The 13573-nt window shown below is 62.6% G+C and overlaps 3 protein-coding genes and 2 long non-coding RNA genes across 12 annotated transcripts; 3 read left to right on the forward strand and 2 right to left on the reverse strand.

The window, feature by feature from the left end:
• Positions 1–565: 565 nt before the first annotated feature.
• MAZ (MYC associated zinc finger protein) lies at positions 566–5713 on the forward strand. Of its 5 annotated transcripts, none has more exons than XM_045461275.1 (6): positions 566–669; positions 1313–1399; positions 1483–2339; positions 2741–2804; positions 3081–3252; positions 4063–4265. In XM_045461275.1, exons 1-6 carry the CDS (start codon positions 634–636, stop codon positions 4263–4265), a joined length of 1419 nt encoding a protein of 472 aa, XP_045317231.1. In that variant the 5' UTR covers positions 566–633. The 5 variants fall into 5 exon arrangements, with proteins under 5 accessions (XP_045317231.1, XP_045317232.1, XP_045317233.1 ...); XM_045461276.1 differs by lacking the exon at positions 4063–4265 and adding an exon at positions 4598–5713 and having other exon boundaries at positions 569–669; XM_045461273.1 differs by lacking the exon at positions 566–669 and having other exon boundaries at positions 1136–1399.
• On the reverse strand, positions 3155–4195 carry LOC123589333. Its single transcript, XR_006708260.1, has 3 exons — positions 4083–4195; positions 3504–3593; positions 3155–3369 (listed from the first exon to the last, which is right to left on the reverse strand). It is a non-coding gene; the product is annotated as an uncharacterized LOC123589333 (long non-coding RNA).
• On the reverse strand, positions 5537–6670 carry LOC123589334. The gene is made up of 2 exons (XR_006708261.1): positions 6086–6670; positions 5537–5994 (listed from the first exon to the last, which is right to left on the reverse strand). It is a non-coding gene; the product is annotated as an uncharacterized LOC123589334 (long non-coding RNA).
• Positions 6671–6833: 163 nt separating this feature from the next.
• On the forward strand, positions 6834–11659 carry PRRT2 (proline rich transmembrane protein 2). Of its 4 annotated transcripts, XM_045461280.1 has the most exons (5): positions 6873–6986; positions 7651–8617; positions 9010–9142; positions 10762–10849; positions 11532–11659. In XM_045461280.1, exons 1-4 carry the CDS (start codon positions 6970–6972, stop codon positions 10812–10814), a joined length of 1170 nt encoding a protein of 389 aa, XP_045317236.1. In that variant the 5' UTR covers positions 6873–6969; the 3' UTR covers positions 10815–10849; positions 11532–11659. The 4 variants fall into 4 exon arrangements, with proteins under 4 accessions (XP_045317234.1, XP_045317236.1, XP_045317235.1 ...); XM_045461281.1 differs by lacking the exons at positions 10762–10849; positions 11532–11659 and adding an exon at positions 9321–10566 and having other exon boundaries at positions 6874–6986; XM_045461279.1 differs by lacking the exons at positions 10762–10849; positions 11532–11659 and having other exon boundaries at positions 9010–9314.
• Positions 10828–13555, forward strand: PAGR1 (PAXIP1 associated glutamate rich protein 1). Its single transcript, XM_045461288.1, has 3 exons — positions 10828–11738; positions 11935–12017; positions 13132–13555. The coding sequence occupies exons 1-3, from the start codon at positions 11257–11259 to the stop codon at positions 13329–13331; spliced, it is 765 nt and encodes a 254-aa protein (XP_045317244.1). The 5' UTR covers positions 10828–11256; the 3' UTR covers positions 13332–13555.
• The last annotated feature ends 18 nt before the right edge of the window (positions 13556–13573 follow it).

Here is a 13573-nt window from a genome sequence, read left to right on the forward strand (position 1 = left end):
CCGCTGGAATGGGGGAGAGGGGAAGGACGGTGGCCGAAAGGAATCAAAACACTAACGCAAAAGCCCCAGAACGACGACCGTTAGGCGGGCGCGCGCTTCGTGTTTAGCCCCGCCCCATCCGTACCCCCGGCGCGCGCTCCCCTGTTCTCCCGCTCAGCAACGACAGCGGTTTTATGCGCGTGCGCGCGAAATAACGGCCGCTGGCGGAGGGAGGAGGGGGGTGGAATCTTTGAAGGGGGGGGAAGAGAGAAGCCGCCCTGTCTCCCGCGCGCCCACCACCTGCGCCATCGTCAGCCAATCAGCGGCCGTCTCAGGGGTCTCGCGCTTGGGGCGACTCGGGCTGCTGGGTGGCTCCCCCCGTCCCTCCTCCCGCCAAGAGTCCCTCTCGTACCTCCCCCCTCCCGCTGGCCTCGCGCGCGCTCGCGCTCGCGCCCGCTCCAGCCTCTTGTGTGTCCTCGCGCCCCCCGCCCGCCCTCCCCGCGCGCAGTGTGCTCCGCTCCCCCCACCCTCCTCCTCCTTCCCCCCTCCCGCCCGCCCCGCGCGCCTCCTCCCTGGGTTCCCCCTCCCCCACCGCCGCCTCCTCCTCCTCCCGCCCCAGGGTGAGCTCGAGCCACCTCCCTCCCTCCCTCCGCCATGGATCCCGGCAACTGGAGCAGCTTCATCTTCCAGGTAACAACCCCCTCCCCCCGCCCCCCCACCCCCCCTTCCCACACCCCCTCCCGCCCGCCCTCCCTCCCGTCCCACCCCCCCTCCGCGCGCCCGGTGCGCGCGCAGCTGTCCCCCTCCCTCCCTCGCGCCCTCCCCCGCCCTCCCCGAGGCGCCGGCTGGGCGCGCGCGCGGCGGGGGCCGAGGCTGCTCCCTCGCTCCCCCCACCCCGCCCCGCCAGGCTCCAACCGCCGCCGCCGCCGCCGCCGCCGCCGCCGCCCGGGCCCCCGCCCCCTGCCCCCGGCCCCCGGCCCCGCGGGGCCTCCCGCCCCCACCCAGGGGGCGTCGCCGCCGCCGTCGCCGCCGCGCTCCGCGGCCCGCCAGGCGCCCTCCTTCCCTCCCTCCCGCCGGCCGGGGTGCGCGGGCGGCGGGGCGGCCCGCGGGCCATGCGTTCGGCGCGGCCCAGCCCGGCCGGCCGGGGGCGGCGCCCCGAGCCCGGGCCCCGCGCGGCCCGCGCCCCCGGCCCCCGCTGAGCCCCGGGGGCCCCGCCGTGGCCGAGGCCATGTTCCCCGTGTTCCCTTGCACGCTGCTGGCCCCCCCCTTCCCCGTGCTGGGCCTGGACTCCCGGGGGGTGGGCGGCCTCATGAACTCCTTCCCGCCACCTCAGGGTCACGCCCAGAACCCCCTGCAGGTCGGGGCTGAGCTCCAGTCCCGCTTCTTTGCCTCCCAGGGCTGCGCCCAGAGTCCATTCCAGGTGAGTAGGGGCCGGCCGTGGCGGGCCGGGCCGGGAGGGCGCCGACCCGCGGCCGCGGCCCACACGGCGCCTTGTCTTCGCAGGCCGCGCCGGCGCCCCCACCCACGCCCCAGCCCCCGGCGGCCGAGCCCCTCCAGGTGGACTTGCTCCCGGTTCTCGCCGCCGCCCAGGAGTCGGCCGCCGCCGCGGCCGCCGCCGCAGCTGCCGCCGCCGCCGCCGCCGTCGCTGCTGCGCCCCCGGCCCCGGCCGCCGCCTCCACAGTGGACACAGCGGCTCTGAAGCAGCCGCCGGCGCCCCCGCCGCCGCCCCCGCCGGTGTCGGCGCCCGCTGCCGAGGCCGCGCCCCCTGTCTCTGCCGCCACCATCGCCGCAGCCGCGGCCACCGCCGTCGTAGCCCCAACCTCGACGGTCGCCGTGGCCCCGGTCGCATCTGCCTTGGAGAAGAAAACAAAGAGCAAGGGGCCCTACATCTGCGCCCTGTGCGCCAAGGAGTTCAAGAACGGCTACAACCTCCGGAGGCACGAGGCCATCCACACGGGAGCCAAGGCCGGCCGGGTCCCCTCGGGTGCTATGAAGATGCCCACCATGGTGCCCCTGAGCCTCCTGAGCGTGCCCCAGCTGAGCGGAGCCGGCGGGGGAGGGGGAGAAGCGGGTGCGGGCGGCGGAGCGGCCGCCGTGGCCGCGGGTGGCGTGGTGACCACGACCGCCTCGGGAAAGCGCATCCGGAAGAACCACGCCTGTGAGATGTGCGGCAAGGCCTTCCGCGACGTCTACCACCTGAACCGACACAAGCTGTCGCACTCGGACGAGAAGCCCTACCAGTGCCCGGTGTGCCAGCAGCGCTTCAAGCGCAAGGACCGCATGAGCTACCACGTGCGCTCACATGACGGCGCTGTGCACAAGCCCTACAACTGCTCCCACTGTGGCAAGAGCTTCTCCCGGTGTGCACGGGGCCTCGGCCGCCCACTGGGCGGGTGGGGAGGGAGGGACGGCTACGGAGGTGGCCTGGCCTTGGCTGGCGGGGAGGGAGGAGGTTTCTGAGGACGGGGACCGGGAGCCACTCCCCGGGAGGAGGGAGGAAAGCCTCTCCTGGTTACCAGGGAGCAGGGGGTGGTACTTAGCCAAGGAGGTGGGTCCTCCGGTTGTAAGAAAGCTTCGCGTGGGAGGAGGACCAGCCCGCTCTGCGTCAGGGGGAGGGATTTCCTGCCGCGCCAGCGCTCCGAAGCCTTGGGCTGGGGCGAAAAGGCAGGGATCTTTGGAAAGGCCGGTCGTGCTAAGTTGGGTAGAATTGGGAGCGCGTCCGCTCCCCAGGCCCCTAACCCCAACCCCAACGTGTTCCCAGGCCGGATCACCTCAACAGTCACGTCAGACAAGTGCACTCAACAGAACGGCCCTTCAAATGTGAGGTAGGAAGCCCGCCGCCTCCTGTCCCGGTTTTCATGATTTTGATCCTCATTGTAGCTGTCTGAGCTCAGCCTCTCAGACCCCCTTTTTCTCTCTCTTCTTTTTGCTTTTTCACTCCATTTTCTCATCTCTTCTTCAAGACCCTGTCATCTCACTCCCATTTCCTACAGATCAAAGATCCCCAAGGCTCTGATTCCTTTAACCTCTTGCCCCCCTCTCCCCACTCCCCAAAGCTTTAACTCTCCTGACACCCCCCACGCCCCTCCCCCCTTCCCCAGAAATGTGAGGCAGCTTTTGCTACGAAGGATCGACTGCGGGCGCACACAGTACGACACGAGGAGAAGGTGCCATGTCATGTGTGTGGCAAGATGCTGAGCTCGGCTTATATTTCGGACCACATGAAGGTGCACAGCCAGGGCCCTCACCATGTCTGTGAGCTCTGCAACAAAGGTACATGCTGAAAGATGCTGGGAGGGCCAGGGACAATGGGTAGGGGACAAAGCCAGAGGCCCTTCCACAGACGTGGGTTAAAGGTGTTGTAGTCCAGAGCTCATGGCATCTAGAGCCCTTTAGGAAGCAAATGGAACAACATCAGGAGGACTGAACCTCATTAAGTTTTGAGAGGTGTTGACTGGAGGAGATGACCTACCCGGAAGAGTCAGTCTCTGGGGGTGGGTAGGGAGGGTGGGAGCAGGACTCACTGCTGTGGGGAAGGAGTGGTCAAGAGCCAGTTCCCAAGGGTTGGAAGCCAGGGTTTCAGCTGTGTGGCCACATGTTCTGCTCTTCGGCTCCTGGGGCAAGCAGAGCGCGTTGGCAGGGGTTTAACAAGCTCGCGCCCTGCCCCAGGAGCAGAAAAAGCTGCTTTTAAACAGACTCACATATTCACGGAGTAATTGGGCTGAGACTGTATGGGGCCCTGGAGGGAGGGGACACAGCCGTCTCTGCTGAGGGTCAACTCTTCAAGTGGCTAGGAATCAGTGCGCTGTCATCCCGGAAGAGGTCCCCCAGCCACGGAGAATAGGCTCTGTGGGCACCAAGGCTAGGAAGCTGACACCACTCAACAGGCCCCAAACTTAGGGAGGGAATGTGCCCCACCAGCCCCAACAGAGTAGCTGGCCCCAGGCTACCAAGGATATGGTGGGAGGAGGACAGGGCCATCTGAGCAGGGCGTCCCCAGCCTAGGAGAACAGCCCCGTCTCTGGGGTCTCCACCTGGCTGACCCCCCATCCCCCATCCCAATCCACCCCCCCCCCCCAATAGGCTTCACCACAGCAGCATACCTGCGCATCCACGCGGTGAAGGACCACGGGCTCCAGGCCCCGCGGGCTGACCGCATCCTGTGCAAGCTGTGCAGCGTGCACTGCAAGACCCCTGCCCAGCTGGCCGGCCACATGCAGACCCATCTGGGGGGGGCCGCCCCCCCTGTCCCGGGAGACGCCCCCCAGCCACAGCCCACCTGCTGAGGGGGACCCCCGCACCCACCAGGCAAGGCGTGGGGCATGGCTGGGGGGGTGGGATGGGTTGTGTGGGACGAGGGGGCTCAAAGGGCCCAATAGGGGATCTCAGGAAGGCCAGGGATGCCCATCCATCACTGAAGTTAGGGAGACTTCTGGGGACAGGGAAGGCCCTTCAGGACAACTGGGTAAGGATGCAGGCGGAGGCCTCTGGGGACCAAACAGGAAGTGAGCAACGGCTGTGTCCCAGGGGAGGGAGTCTGGGAATGAGTCTGGGGCAGGGGGCGAGGCTCTTGCCTTTCAGATTGTACTGTGATCTCCTGGTGTTTCTCGCTGTGCAGGTACCGGTGAGGTCTGTCCTATGGCGGCGGCGGCGGCGGCAGCGGCGGCAGCGGCGGCGGCGGCAGCGGTGGCGGCTCCCCCGACAGCTGTGGGCTCCCTCTCGGGGGCCGAGGGGGTGCCCGTGAGCTCTCAGCCACTTCCCTCTCAGCCCTGGTGAGCTCCAGGTTGGTGGCGGGGAGAGCGGAAAGTGGAGGAAAGTCCCTTGGTACCGTCTCCTCTTCCCCTCTCTTCCCACCAACTCCTCACTACTTCCCCACCAACCAAGGAGCCTCCAGAAGGAAAGGAGGAAGAGATGTTTCTTAGGGGAATTCGCTAGGTTTTAACGATTTGTTTCTCCTGCTCCTCTCTTCTCCCTGTCAGACCTGACCCCACACAAACACCTGTCCCCTCGGTTGTGTTGAAGCCCCCTGGACAGTGGGCAGGGGTGGCAGAGGACAGGAGTGGCCACTGCCCTCACCCCCTCTCCTCTCTGTAACCCCCTGCCCTGCCCTTCCAGGGATCTGTGAGCCTTCCTCTTGATGGTCCTTGCTCTCCTCCTTCCATCTCCCCCCACCCCCCACTACTGTCTGCTGCCCCTCCCTGGGGAGTTGGTGCTTTTTTTTTTTTTTTTTTTTTTTTTTTTTTCAGGGGGAGGGAGGAGAGGAAGGAGGGGAGTCAAAGATTCTGTCCCGGAGGGGAAAAGGTGAGATTGGAGAAGGGGCAGAAGCAGGGAAGGCAACGGTAGTACCTTCATAAGGTGGGGTTGTTTAGGGTCAGGCCCTAAACATTGTCCTACTTAGAATCTGTCAGGGGAAAACACGTCAAGGGGAGCAAAAGAAGGAGCCACTAGGGCCAGAGGCAGGATAAGAGATGGAATTTTAGGGTGCCAGGGTAAACGGGGGGATCCAGGGACTAGAGGTGCTTCCTGGGGGTGGGGGGAATGCAGTCACAGTGTCTCCCCCGTCCCTCTTCCACCCCAGCTCCAGCCCTGGCCTTTTCTTTTCATCCCTCTCCCCCAAGACAGAAGCTGTGGCCCTGGCCATGTCATCGTGTTCCTGTGTCCCCTGCATGTTCCCCACCCTTCATCCCCTCCTTTTGCGCGGACCCCATTACAATAAATTTTAAATAAAAACCTGTCTCTGACTCTGGATTGGATGAGTTGCTCTCACCAAGCCCTCTGTCCCCACCCCCAAGGAGTTTCTTCGCTGCCGGGAGTCAGTCCCAGCCTTGCTCTCCACCCAGCGTGGCTCTGGGGCGCTGGCTCCTCCCTCACCGGAGGCAGCACCAGTGGCTGCAGTCCAGATCCAGGGTGGGGCCGAGGCTCCAGTGACTGGAGAGCAGGTTCCAGGACTCCCAGGTCTCCGGGGAATACCCAATCTGGGCAGGCCCAGAATAGCCACTGGAGGTTCGAAGACGCCTGGGTTAGAAACCCAAACAGTTAACCAGACAGAAATGCTGCTCTCCCCCATCCACACCCCTTGCCTGCTGCTGAGACCCCCGCCGAATACCTGCACACCCTCAAGGCCCTAAGAGGTGACGGCGAGTGGTGGAGTTGCAGAAAGGACGGGGGAAGTCAGCCCCGGGACTGGGAGCAGTGAGGGCGAGAAGAAAAACCGCACTGCTCCCCACCTGTCCCTTTCACCCTAGGCGTGGCCCATTCTGCGTTTGCGGGCTCCGCGGCCCCAGCCCCCTTCCTGTTCCAGACTGCCCCTGCAGCCTCTGCCCTGGAATTCCCTTCTGAGTCCTGCTCCAGGAGCCCTGGAGCCTTCCAGCGCCCATTTCTGCTGCTGCTTCCTCGAGGGTAGAGGGACTTCCTGTACTGCAGGCTCCCCTCTCTTAAAACCCCACCCTGTTCTTCCTGAGCAGCCTCCCTAAGTTTTGCCTCATCTCCCTTCCCCTCTTTCTGCTTGTTGGGGTGCCACCACCGGGTCCCGCCTGTCTCACAGGTCCCGTGTCCTCGCAGACCCCTCTTGGCTTCCCCCGGCCCCCTGCCTCTGCCAGGACCCCCGGTGACCGTTGGCGGGAGGGGCCCGGGGCTTGGGAAGGGGGCACCCCCCAGGAGGCGCGCGTGGGAAGGGGTAGGGAGGGGGCGCGAGTGGTTACCCGGCCGGTTGCCCGGGTAACGCGGGGCCTGGCACGCGTGGCTCCCTGGGGCTGGCCGGGAGGGGCGGGAGGCGAGCTAGGGGCGGGGGCGGTGCGCGGCGGCAGCGGAGCGTAGGGGAGGGGACCTGAGAGGAGCGAGAGGAGGGGACGAGCAGAGGGGAGGGGAGACCCGCCGCCTCCCTCCCTCGCTCGCTGACTCGCTCCCTCCCGGGCTGCGGCTGCTGCAACGGGGCGGCGGTGGCAGCAGCAGCGGGAGCAGTCTAGAAGCCGGCGTCGAGGTGAGACGGGGATGGACAGAGGCTGCGGGTAGGAGTGCGCGGACAGACGGCGGACGCCGGGAGGGCTGCACCGGAATGCGGGCGCCTGGCGGACTGGCTGGTGGTGCTGGGCGCGCCACGCCGATGGGAGGAGGAGGCGCCGGTTCCCCGGAGGTTGAGGGAATCCCTGAGAGAGGGGCTGAGAAGGGGCTCAGAGGAAATGCCCAGGTCCCCCAGGGAGGGGCGGGGGCGTCTGCGCCCCAGACGCGCAGTGAGAAAACTGCACCGGCGGGGCACCCAGGGAGGAGGGGAGGATGCAGAGGGAGTGGAATGTGAGTATCGGTCCTCTGCCCAGTGTGCCTGTCTGCCTGTCGGAGTGTTACGAGCGTCTGCACAGCTTGTTGATTTCGGGGTGCTGGGGCATCTGCTAGGATCCGAGAGTCTGGCTCTTAACGGGTGGACCCAGGAAGAGACCATGGGGAGGGTCCTGTTTTCAGAAGGGTTAATCTCCCCGGGGCTCTCCCAGCAGAACACTTTGAGCAGAGCAGTCCTCCCCAGGGATGTCCCACCCTAAGGCAAAGGAAACCCCAACTTTTCTTCTTCTCCCCAGAGGGAGCCCAGGGCTGGCCCTAAGACAGGAGCATAGCCCTCTTGGGCTGCAGTGCCGAGAGCCACCTCTTTCCTCACACCAAACCTGTCTCCTCCTCTTCCAGGATTGCTGCTGTCTCTGCTGCTCCATCCACTCCATTGAGGTCCTCTCCTCTCTCCCCTCTCAAGATGGCAGCCAGCAGCTCTGAGGTCTCGGAGATGAAGGTGATAGAAGAGGGTCCCCAAACCCAAGGAGAAGGGCCTGGCCATTCTGAGGCCGAAACTGGCCCTCTCCAGGTCCCAGCTGGGGTCCCAGATGAGCCAGAGGCCCTGCAGCCCGGCCCAGACGACACTGGGGCCCCTGTGGACTCAGAAACCAAAGCTGGACTGGCTCCAGAAACCACAGAGACCCTAACTGGGGCCCCAGGAACAGCCCAGGCCAGAGACCTCAGCTCAAGTCCAGGAGGGGAGTCAAATGCCAACCCCAGCCCCAAAGAAGCACACCAAGAGCCGGCACCCAAACCAGAAGCAAATAAAGAGGCCACTGCAGACCAGGGGTCTGATCTGGGGTCTACAGCCCCACTTGAGCCAGCCTCAGAGTCTGCTCCCCAGCTGGACACCCAGTCAGACCCTCAGCCAGACTGCCAGCCAGATTCCCAGCCCACCCCCAAGTCAGCTCTTCAGCCAGAGCCCCCTACCCAGGAGGACCCCACCCCTGAGGTCCTGACTGAGAGTGTGGGGGAAAAGCAAGAAAATGGGGCAGTGGTTCCCCTGCAGGCTGGCGATGGGGAAGAGGGCCCAGCCCCTCAGCCTCACTCGCCACCCTCAACAAAAACCCACCCAGCCAATGGGGCTCCTCCCCGCGTGCTGCAGCAGCTGGTTGAGGAGGATCGACTAGGAAGGGCTCACAGTGGGCATCCAGGATCTCCCAGAGGTAGCCTGAGCCGCCACCCCAGCTCCCAGCTGGCAGGGTCTGGGGTGGAGGGGGGTGAAGGCACCCAGAAACCTCGGGACTACATCATCCTCGCCATCCTGTCCTGCTTCTGCCCCATGTGGCCTGTCAACATCGTGGCCTTCGCTTATGCTGTCATGGTGAGCCCCATGGGACCCTGGCCCAGGCCTGCTGTGGCTCCCAGCTTCCTGCCAGCACCTGGACAGAACCCCGGGAGTAGCCTTGTCTTCCCCTCTCCTCTCTGCATGGATCTCACTTCCCAATTATGGGGATTTTCCCGGCCTCTCCCTAGGACTTTACCGTCTGAGCCACCACTGCCCTACCCCGTCAGGTGGGAGGGATGCCAAGACGTGTTTCACACCACCTTGCTGACCTGTGCCCTCCTCCCCCTGCCTCCCCAACCCTCTTTCCTCCTTTAACCACTGTCCACGGGGCCCGCCTGTCTCCTCTGGACAACTCTTTCACCTGATCCCTGCTGGGCTGCCTTCTCCTGACCTGGGCCATGGTGCCCCACCCCTCACCCTAACCCCAGTCCCGGAACAGCCTGCAGCAGGGGGACGTGGATGGGGCCCAGCGTCTGGGCCGCGTGGCAAAGCTCTTAAGCATCGTGGCGCTGGTAGGGGGGGTCCTCATCATCATCGCCTCCTGCGTCATCAACTTAGGCGGTGAGTGGGGGTCTGGGACAGGCTGGGAGGAATGGAAGGGTTGGCAAGGGCAGCTTTACTAACCCCTTCCCCTGCTCTCTCCTGTCTGTCCTCCCTACTTCTCCTTTGTCTCTCCTTGTCTCCCCCTCCCCCCCCCCCCCCACTGTCTCTGTCTGTCCCTCCCTCTCCTCTCCCACAGTGTATAAGTGAGGGGCTCTGCCCCGCATTCCAAGATTTTTCTTCCTGTTGGGAGCTGCCTTGGGCCCATCCTCCCCTGGGGGGAGTCCAATCGATGGCCCAGGCCCGCACCCATAGGGACCAAGGGAGCCTGAGCGGCCTTGTTTACAGCCAGCTTCTTTCCTGCTCCTGCATCCTGCCAGGCTCCTGTGCCAACCGTAGGCCTCTCTTCTTCCTGCACTGTTTCCAACCTCCCTGCACTTCTGCCTGCATCCCCTCCAGCCTCTTGGCCTCCCTATCCCTGCACTTCTGGAAACCTCCCTGCACTTCTGGAAATCTCCCTGAAGGTCTCACAAACTCTCTCTGCTCTCACCCTCCCTGCACTCCTCCCAACTTCCCGAATTCCCTGCACCTCAGCCCCAGTGTCCCCCTTTCAACTTTCACTGTCGTGGCATATTTCCCCATTCCTTTCTTCCTTCTCCCCGGTATCATCTCTCCTTCCCCTTTCACACCTTCTGCCCCCTTCCTGCCTCATCCCCCCTCAGCATTTCTTCCTCTCCTCAGGATCCTTTCCTCTTCCCTCTTGCCACCGTTTTCTCTGCAAAAACTCCAGCACGTAGGTCAGGCTGGGGGAGGGGAGCGGTATCAGGGGAGGGCTCCCCAGCCTGGGTTCCGACTGTTTTCTGCTGGGCCCACCCAGGTCCTGACGCCCCCGGAGCGCCTCTGGGTCGCAGAGCTGGCAAGCCAGGCCTTGTCTGGGGACTTGTGCAGGGTGTCGTGCACTGTTGCTAGCTCTGTTCTGAACACGCACCTGCGAGGAGGAAGGGGCGTGGCTGTTGACCCTCTCCGGTCAGCCCGAGTTGACCTGCCCCACCTGGGCTTTTTAACCCGGTCAGCGAGTTTCTTAAAGGCGTCGGGACTGGGGTCATTCACGTGCTTTGTAGCGAAAGAACCCCGAAATAGATCCAAAGCTCCCAGATGCAGGGAGCGAATGAGGGGCGGGAAGCTCTATAATTATTTTCCAAGAGGACGAGAGAGGTTTGTTGCACGCGACAGTCCGCTAGGGAGGCGGGGACCGAGCTATGACGCTGTTTGGAGTTGGCGGGTTTTGTTTTCTTAAAAAAAAAAAAAAAAAAAAAAAAAAAAAAGCGTGGGGGAACACTAAAAGTCTTTAAAAAAAAAGATACATCAAACAGATTCTCCCTCTTTGTATGCCGGATGCTGCATGAGTCTGAAACACCAATAAACGGAGACTGCATGAGACTCGCCTCTAAGCCTCAGTTGGTCCTTACGTCTGTCCGCCGCCGCCGGGGCCCGTGGCACTGCCCTCTTTCGGGCAGAACCTACTGGGTGGTGTGCGCATGCGACGACCCGGTGGCCATCTTTACTGTGGGCCGAAGCCAATTGTGCCCGAGCCTACCTGCGCATGTGCAATCCTCCCCTTGCTTTCCTTTTCCAAGTAGCTTTGGCTAGAGCGGAGCCTTCCGCGCCATCTCTGTGCGCCTGCGTACTGTGACCCTGCGCAGCCCGGGAGGCGGGTCTTAGCTCCAGGTGCGTACGGCGGCTGAAGTGGCGGATCTGCGAGGTGTGGGGAGAGGGCTTCGGATCCAGGTGTGGAGAGGGGCGGTGTGAAGGCGTAAAGAGCGGCTCCGCCCCTCTCTGGCCCAGAAAGTGGTTCCGGTGATCCCTGGGAATCTTGGAGTACCGGATCTGGATACGTGGGGCGGGGTCCTCGGAGGGGACTCAGCGCCCCCTCTTGGGAACCGGCGGTCTCGTCGCAGGGACCGTTGTTGGAGCCTGATTGGTTGCAGAGACAATTCCTAAACTCCTGGGCAGCCCAATCCCTTGGGGGAGGGGGACGGGAGGCCCCCCCCTCCAGCGCCCCCTCCCCCCCCCCCCCCCCCCGGCTTACTATTCCTGCGTTCCCTATCATCGCAAGGCCCCTCCCCTAGTAGCCTATGTCTCTTGTTCGGGGTCATGGAGACATTTCGGCCACCACGGCGGCGCCTCTGTCTGAAGAAGGGGAAGTGACCTCTGGCCTCCAAGCTCTGGCCGTGGAGGATACCGGAGGCCCCTCTGCTTCGGCCAATAAAGCCGAAGAAGAGGGGGAAGGAGGCCGGGAGGAGACGGAGCATGAGGGGTCCGGGGCTGAGGAGGTGCAGGGAGAAGCCCCCAGTGCTGACGGGGAAGAGCAGGCCAAGGGAGAATCCGAAGACTGGTACGTGCCCTGCAGTGATGAGGAGGTGGAGCTGCCCGCGGATGGGCAGGCCTGGATGCCTCCCCCCTCCGAAATCCAGCGGCTCTATGAACTTCTGGCTGCCCACGGTACCCTGGAGCTTCGGGCTGAGATCCTGCCCCGCCGGCCACCGACGCCTGAGGCCCAGAGTGAAGAGGAGAGATCCGATGAGGAGCCTGAGCCCAAAGAGGAGGAAGAGGAAAAGTGAGGGCACACCCTTACACCTTGTTCCTGGGGCTTGCTTCCTTTGATGCCCGGAGGAAATTGGGAGGGGAGGTGGGACCCTGGAGCATGGAAAGTGTTGGCACCGAAGTGGGGGGGGGGGTGGGGGGGAAGACCGGCAGGGTGGGGTATTTGGGGAGACCACCCTCACCCTTCACCCTCTGTCCACCTCTCCCAGACCACACATGCCTACAGAATTTGACTTTGATGATGAGCCAATGACACCAAAGGACTCCCTGATTGACCGGAGACGCACCCCAGGTACAGACAAGGGGGGTGGGGGGGTGGTAAGAGCCTCTACTCCCACTGACCTAAAAAGTGACTGCCTAAAAGAGGCCTATGCTTGGTGCCTTGGTTGCTACACAACTTGTAGCTGCAGGAACGAGCATTTCACCCAGTGGTGCCCTCCTTCCGGCTTGGATAGATACTTTATCTTCTTTTACAAAACTTTCACGAATAATTCTATAATGGTCCCCATTCCTTTTATCTCTGTCTCCCTAAAAGTTCAGGTCTTTCTGGTAATTCATTATTATCTAGATCCTCATCCCTCTACTACCGCGTACATATCCTAATCTGACCCAACTTAACACCCCATGTGCCTTCCTAGAATTTACCCTTAGAGCCATTCTTGATTTCTCTTTCTCTTACCCCAACATTCAAGCCAGCAGCAAGTTCTGTTAGCTCTCTACCTCCATGTTTCCAAGTTCATCTGCTACTCTCCGCCTCCAATACCACACCCACATCCAAGCCATTATTTCTCTTGCCTGGATATTTGCAGTGGCTCCTAACTGGTCTCCCTGCTTCCATTCTCAGCAACTAGAACGATCCTATTAAAATATAAATCACGTCACTACTCTGTTTAAAATTCTCCAAAGGATTCCATCACTGGAGGAAAGAGCATGTCAAGAGAGAATCCATACGCTGCAACTCCCCTCCCCTGTCCCCCCCCCCCCAACTCTGCCACTCCCTGGGTCACCAAGGCTTCCAAGGACATTTCCATTTAAACTAAGAGATCCAAGCCACTCCTCATGACTTTGGCCTGTGAGTCGATTCTTTGAGCACATCTTTCAGTCTCCTCCCCCAGCTTTCTATATACTCTTCTTTGAACAGGCCTCCCTGCTCCTGCCTGGGGCCTTTGTACTTGTCCTTCCCCTGCCTGGATACCCTTCCCTGGTCTGCACATTACTGGCCCCTTCTCGTGGTTCAGACCTTCACGACTTACCCCGTCTGAGGCCAAGCCCTAAACCTCAGAACCTCCATGACAGAGGTCTGGAATTCTCTATGTTTAATGAGCTCCGCAAGTAATTAATTAACATCCGGACAGGTCTGGTGCACCCTGTTTCCCATCCACATTTCTTACCTTACTTTTCTCTAGGGAGCTCAGCCCGGAGCCAGAAACGGGAGGCTCGCCTGGACAAGGTCCTCTCAGACATGAAGCGGCACAAAAAGCTGGAGGAACAGATCCTTCGCACTGGCAGGGACCTCTTCAGCCTGGACTCCGAGGACCCCAGCCCCACCAGCCCCCCACTCCGGTCCTCAGGGAGTACTCTCTTCCCCCGGCAGCGGAAATACTGACTGCTGCTCCTTCCGCCACCTTTAGGATGCAGGGTGTACGCGTCCTGAGACCTGGGCCCTCCTTCCCTAACCCAGGGCACTGGGGAAGAGGACAGAGACTCCCAAGCTCCCAACACCGCACCTTGCCAGAAGGAGGACATGTGTGTATTTACGTTTTCTGGTGAACATCTCTTTGGAGAACCTGGGTTGACTTTTCTGAATCTAAAATAAAAAACACAAAGTTATCTTCTCTTAGGGGCTGG

The sequence above is a fragment of the Leopardus geoffroyi genome, chromosome E3, assembly GCF_018350155.1.
Source record: "Leopardus geoffroyi isolate Oge1 chromosome E3, O.geoffroyi_Oge1_pat1.0, whole genome shotgun sequence".
NCBI lineage: Eukaryota > Metazoa > Chordata > Mammalia > Carnivora > Felidae > Leopardus > Leopardus geoffroyi.

What these genes read in the sequence shown, in the direction of transcription:
- MAZ (XM_045461273.1), top strand. Translation starts at nt 1,208, where the DNA reads ATGTTCCCCGTGTTCCCTTGCACGCTGCTGGCCCCCCCCTTCCCCGTG. An exon ending in GCGCCCAGAGTCCATTCCAG is followed by an intron (nt 1,400 to 1,482) that starts GTGAGTAGGGGC and finishes TTGTCTTCGCAG; the next exon opens with GCCGCGCCGGCGCCCCCACC. An exon ending in CTGTGAGCTCTGCAACAAAG is followed by an intron (nt 3,253 to 4,062) that starts GTACATGCTGAA and finishes CCCCCCCAATAG; the next exon opens with GCTTCACCACAGCAGCATAC.
- PAGR1 (XM_045461288.1), top strand. Translation starts at nt 11,257, where the DNA reads ATGTCTCTTGTTCGGGGTCATGGAGACATTTCGGCCACCACGGCGGCG. An exon ending in AAAGAGGAGGAAGAGGAAAA is followed by an intron (nt 11,739 to 11,934) that starts GTGAGGGCACAC and finishes CACCTCTCCCAG; the next exon opens with ACCACACATGCCTACAGAAT. An exon ending in TGACCGGAGACGCACCCCAG is followed by an intron (nt 12,018 to 13,131) that starts GTACAGACAAGG and finishes ACTTTTCTCTAG; the next exon opens with GGAGCTCAGCCCGGAGCCAG.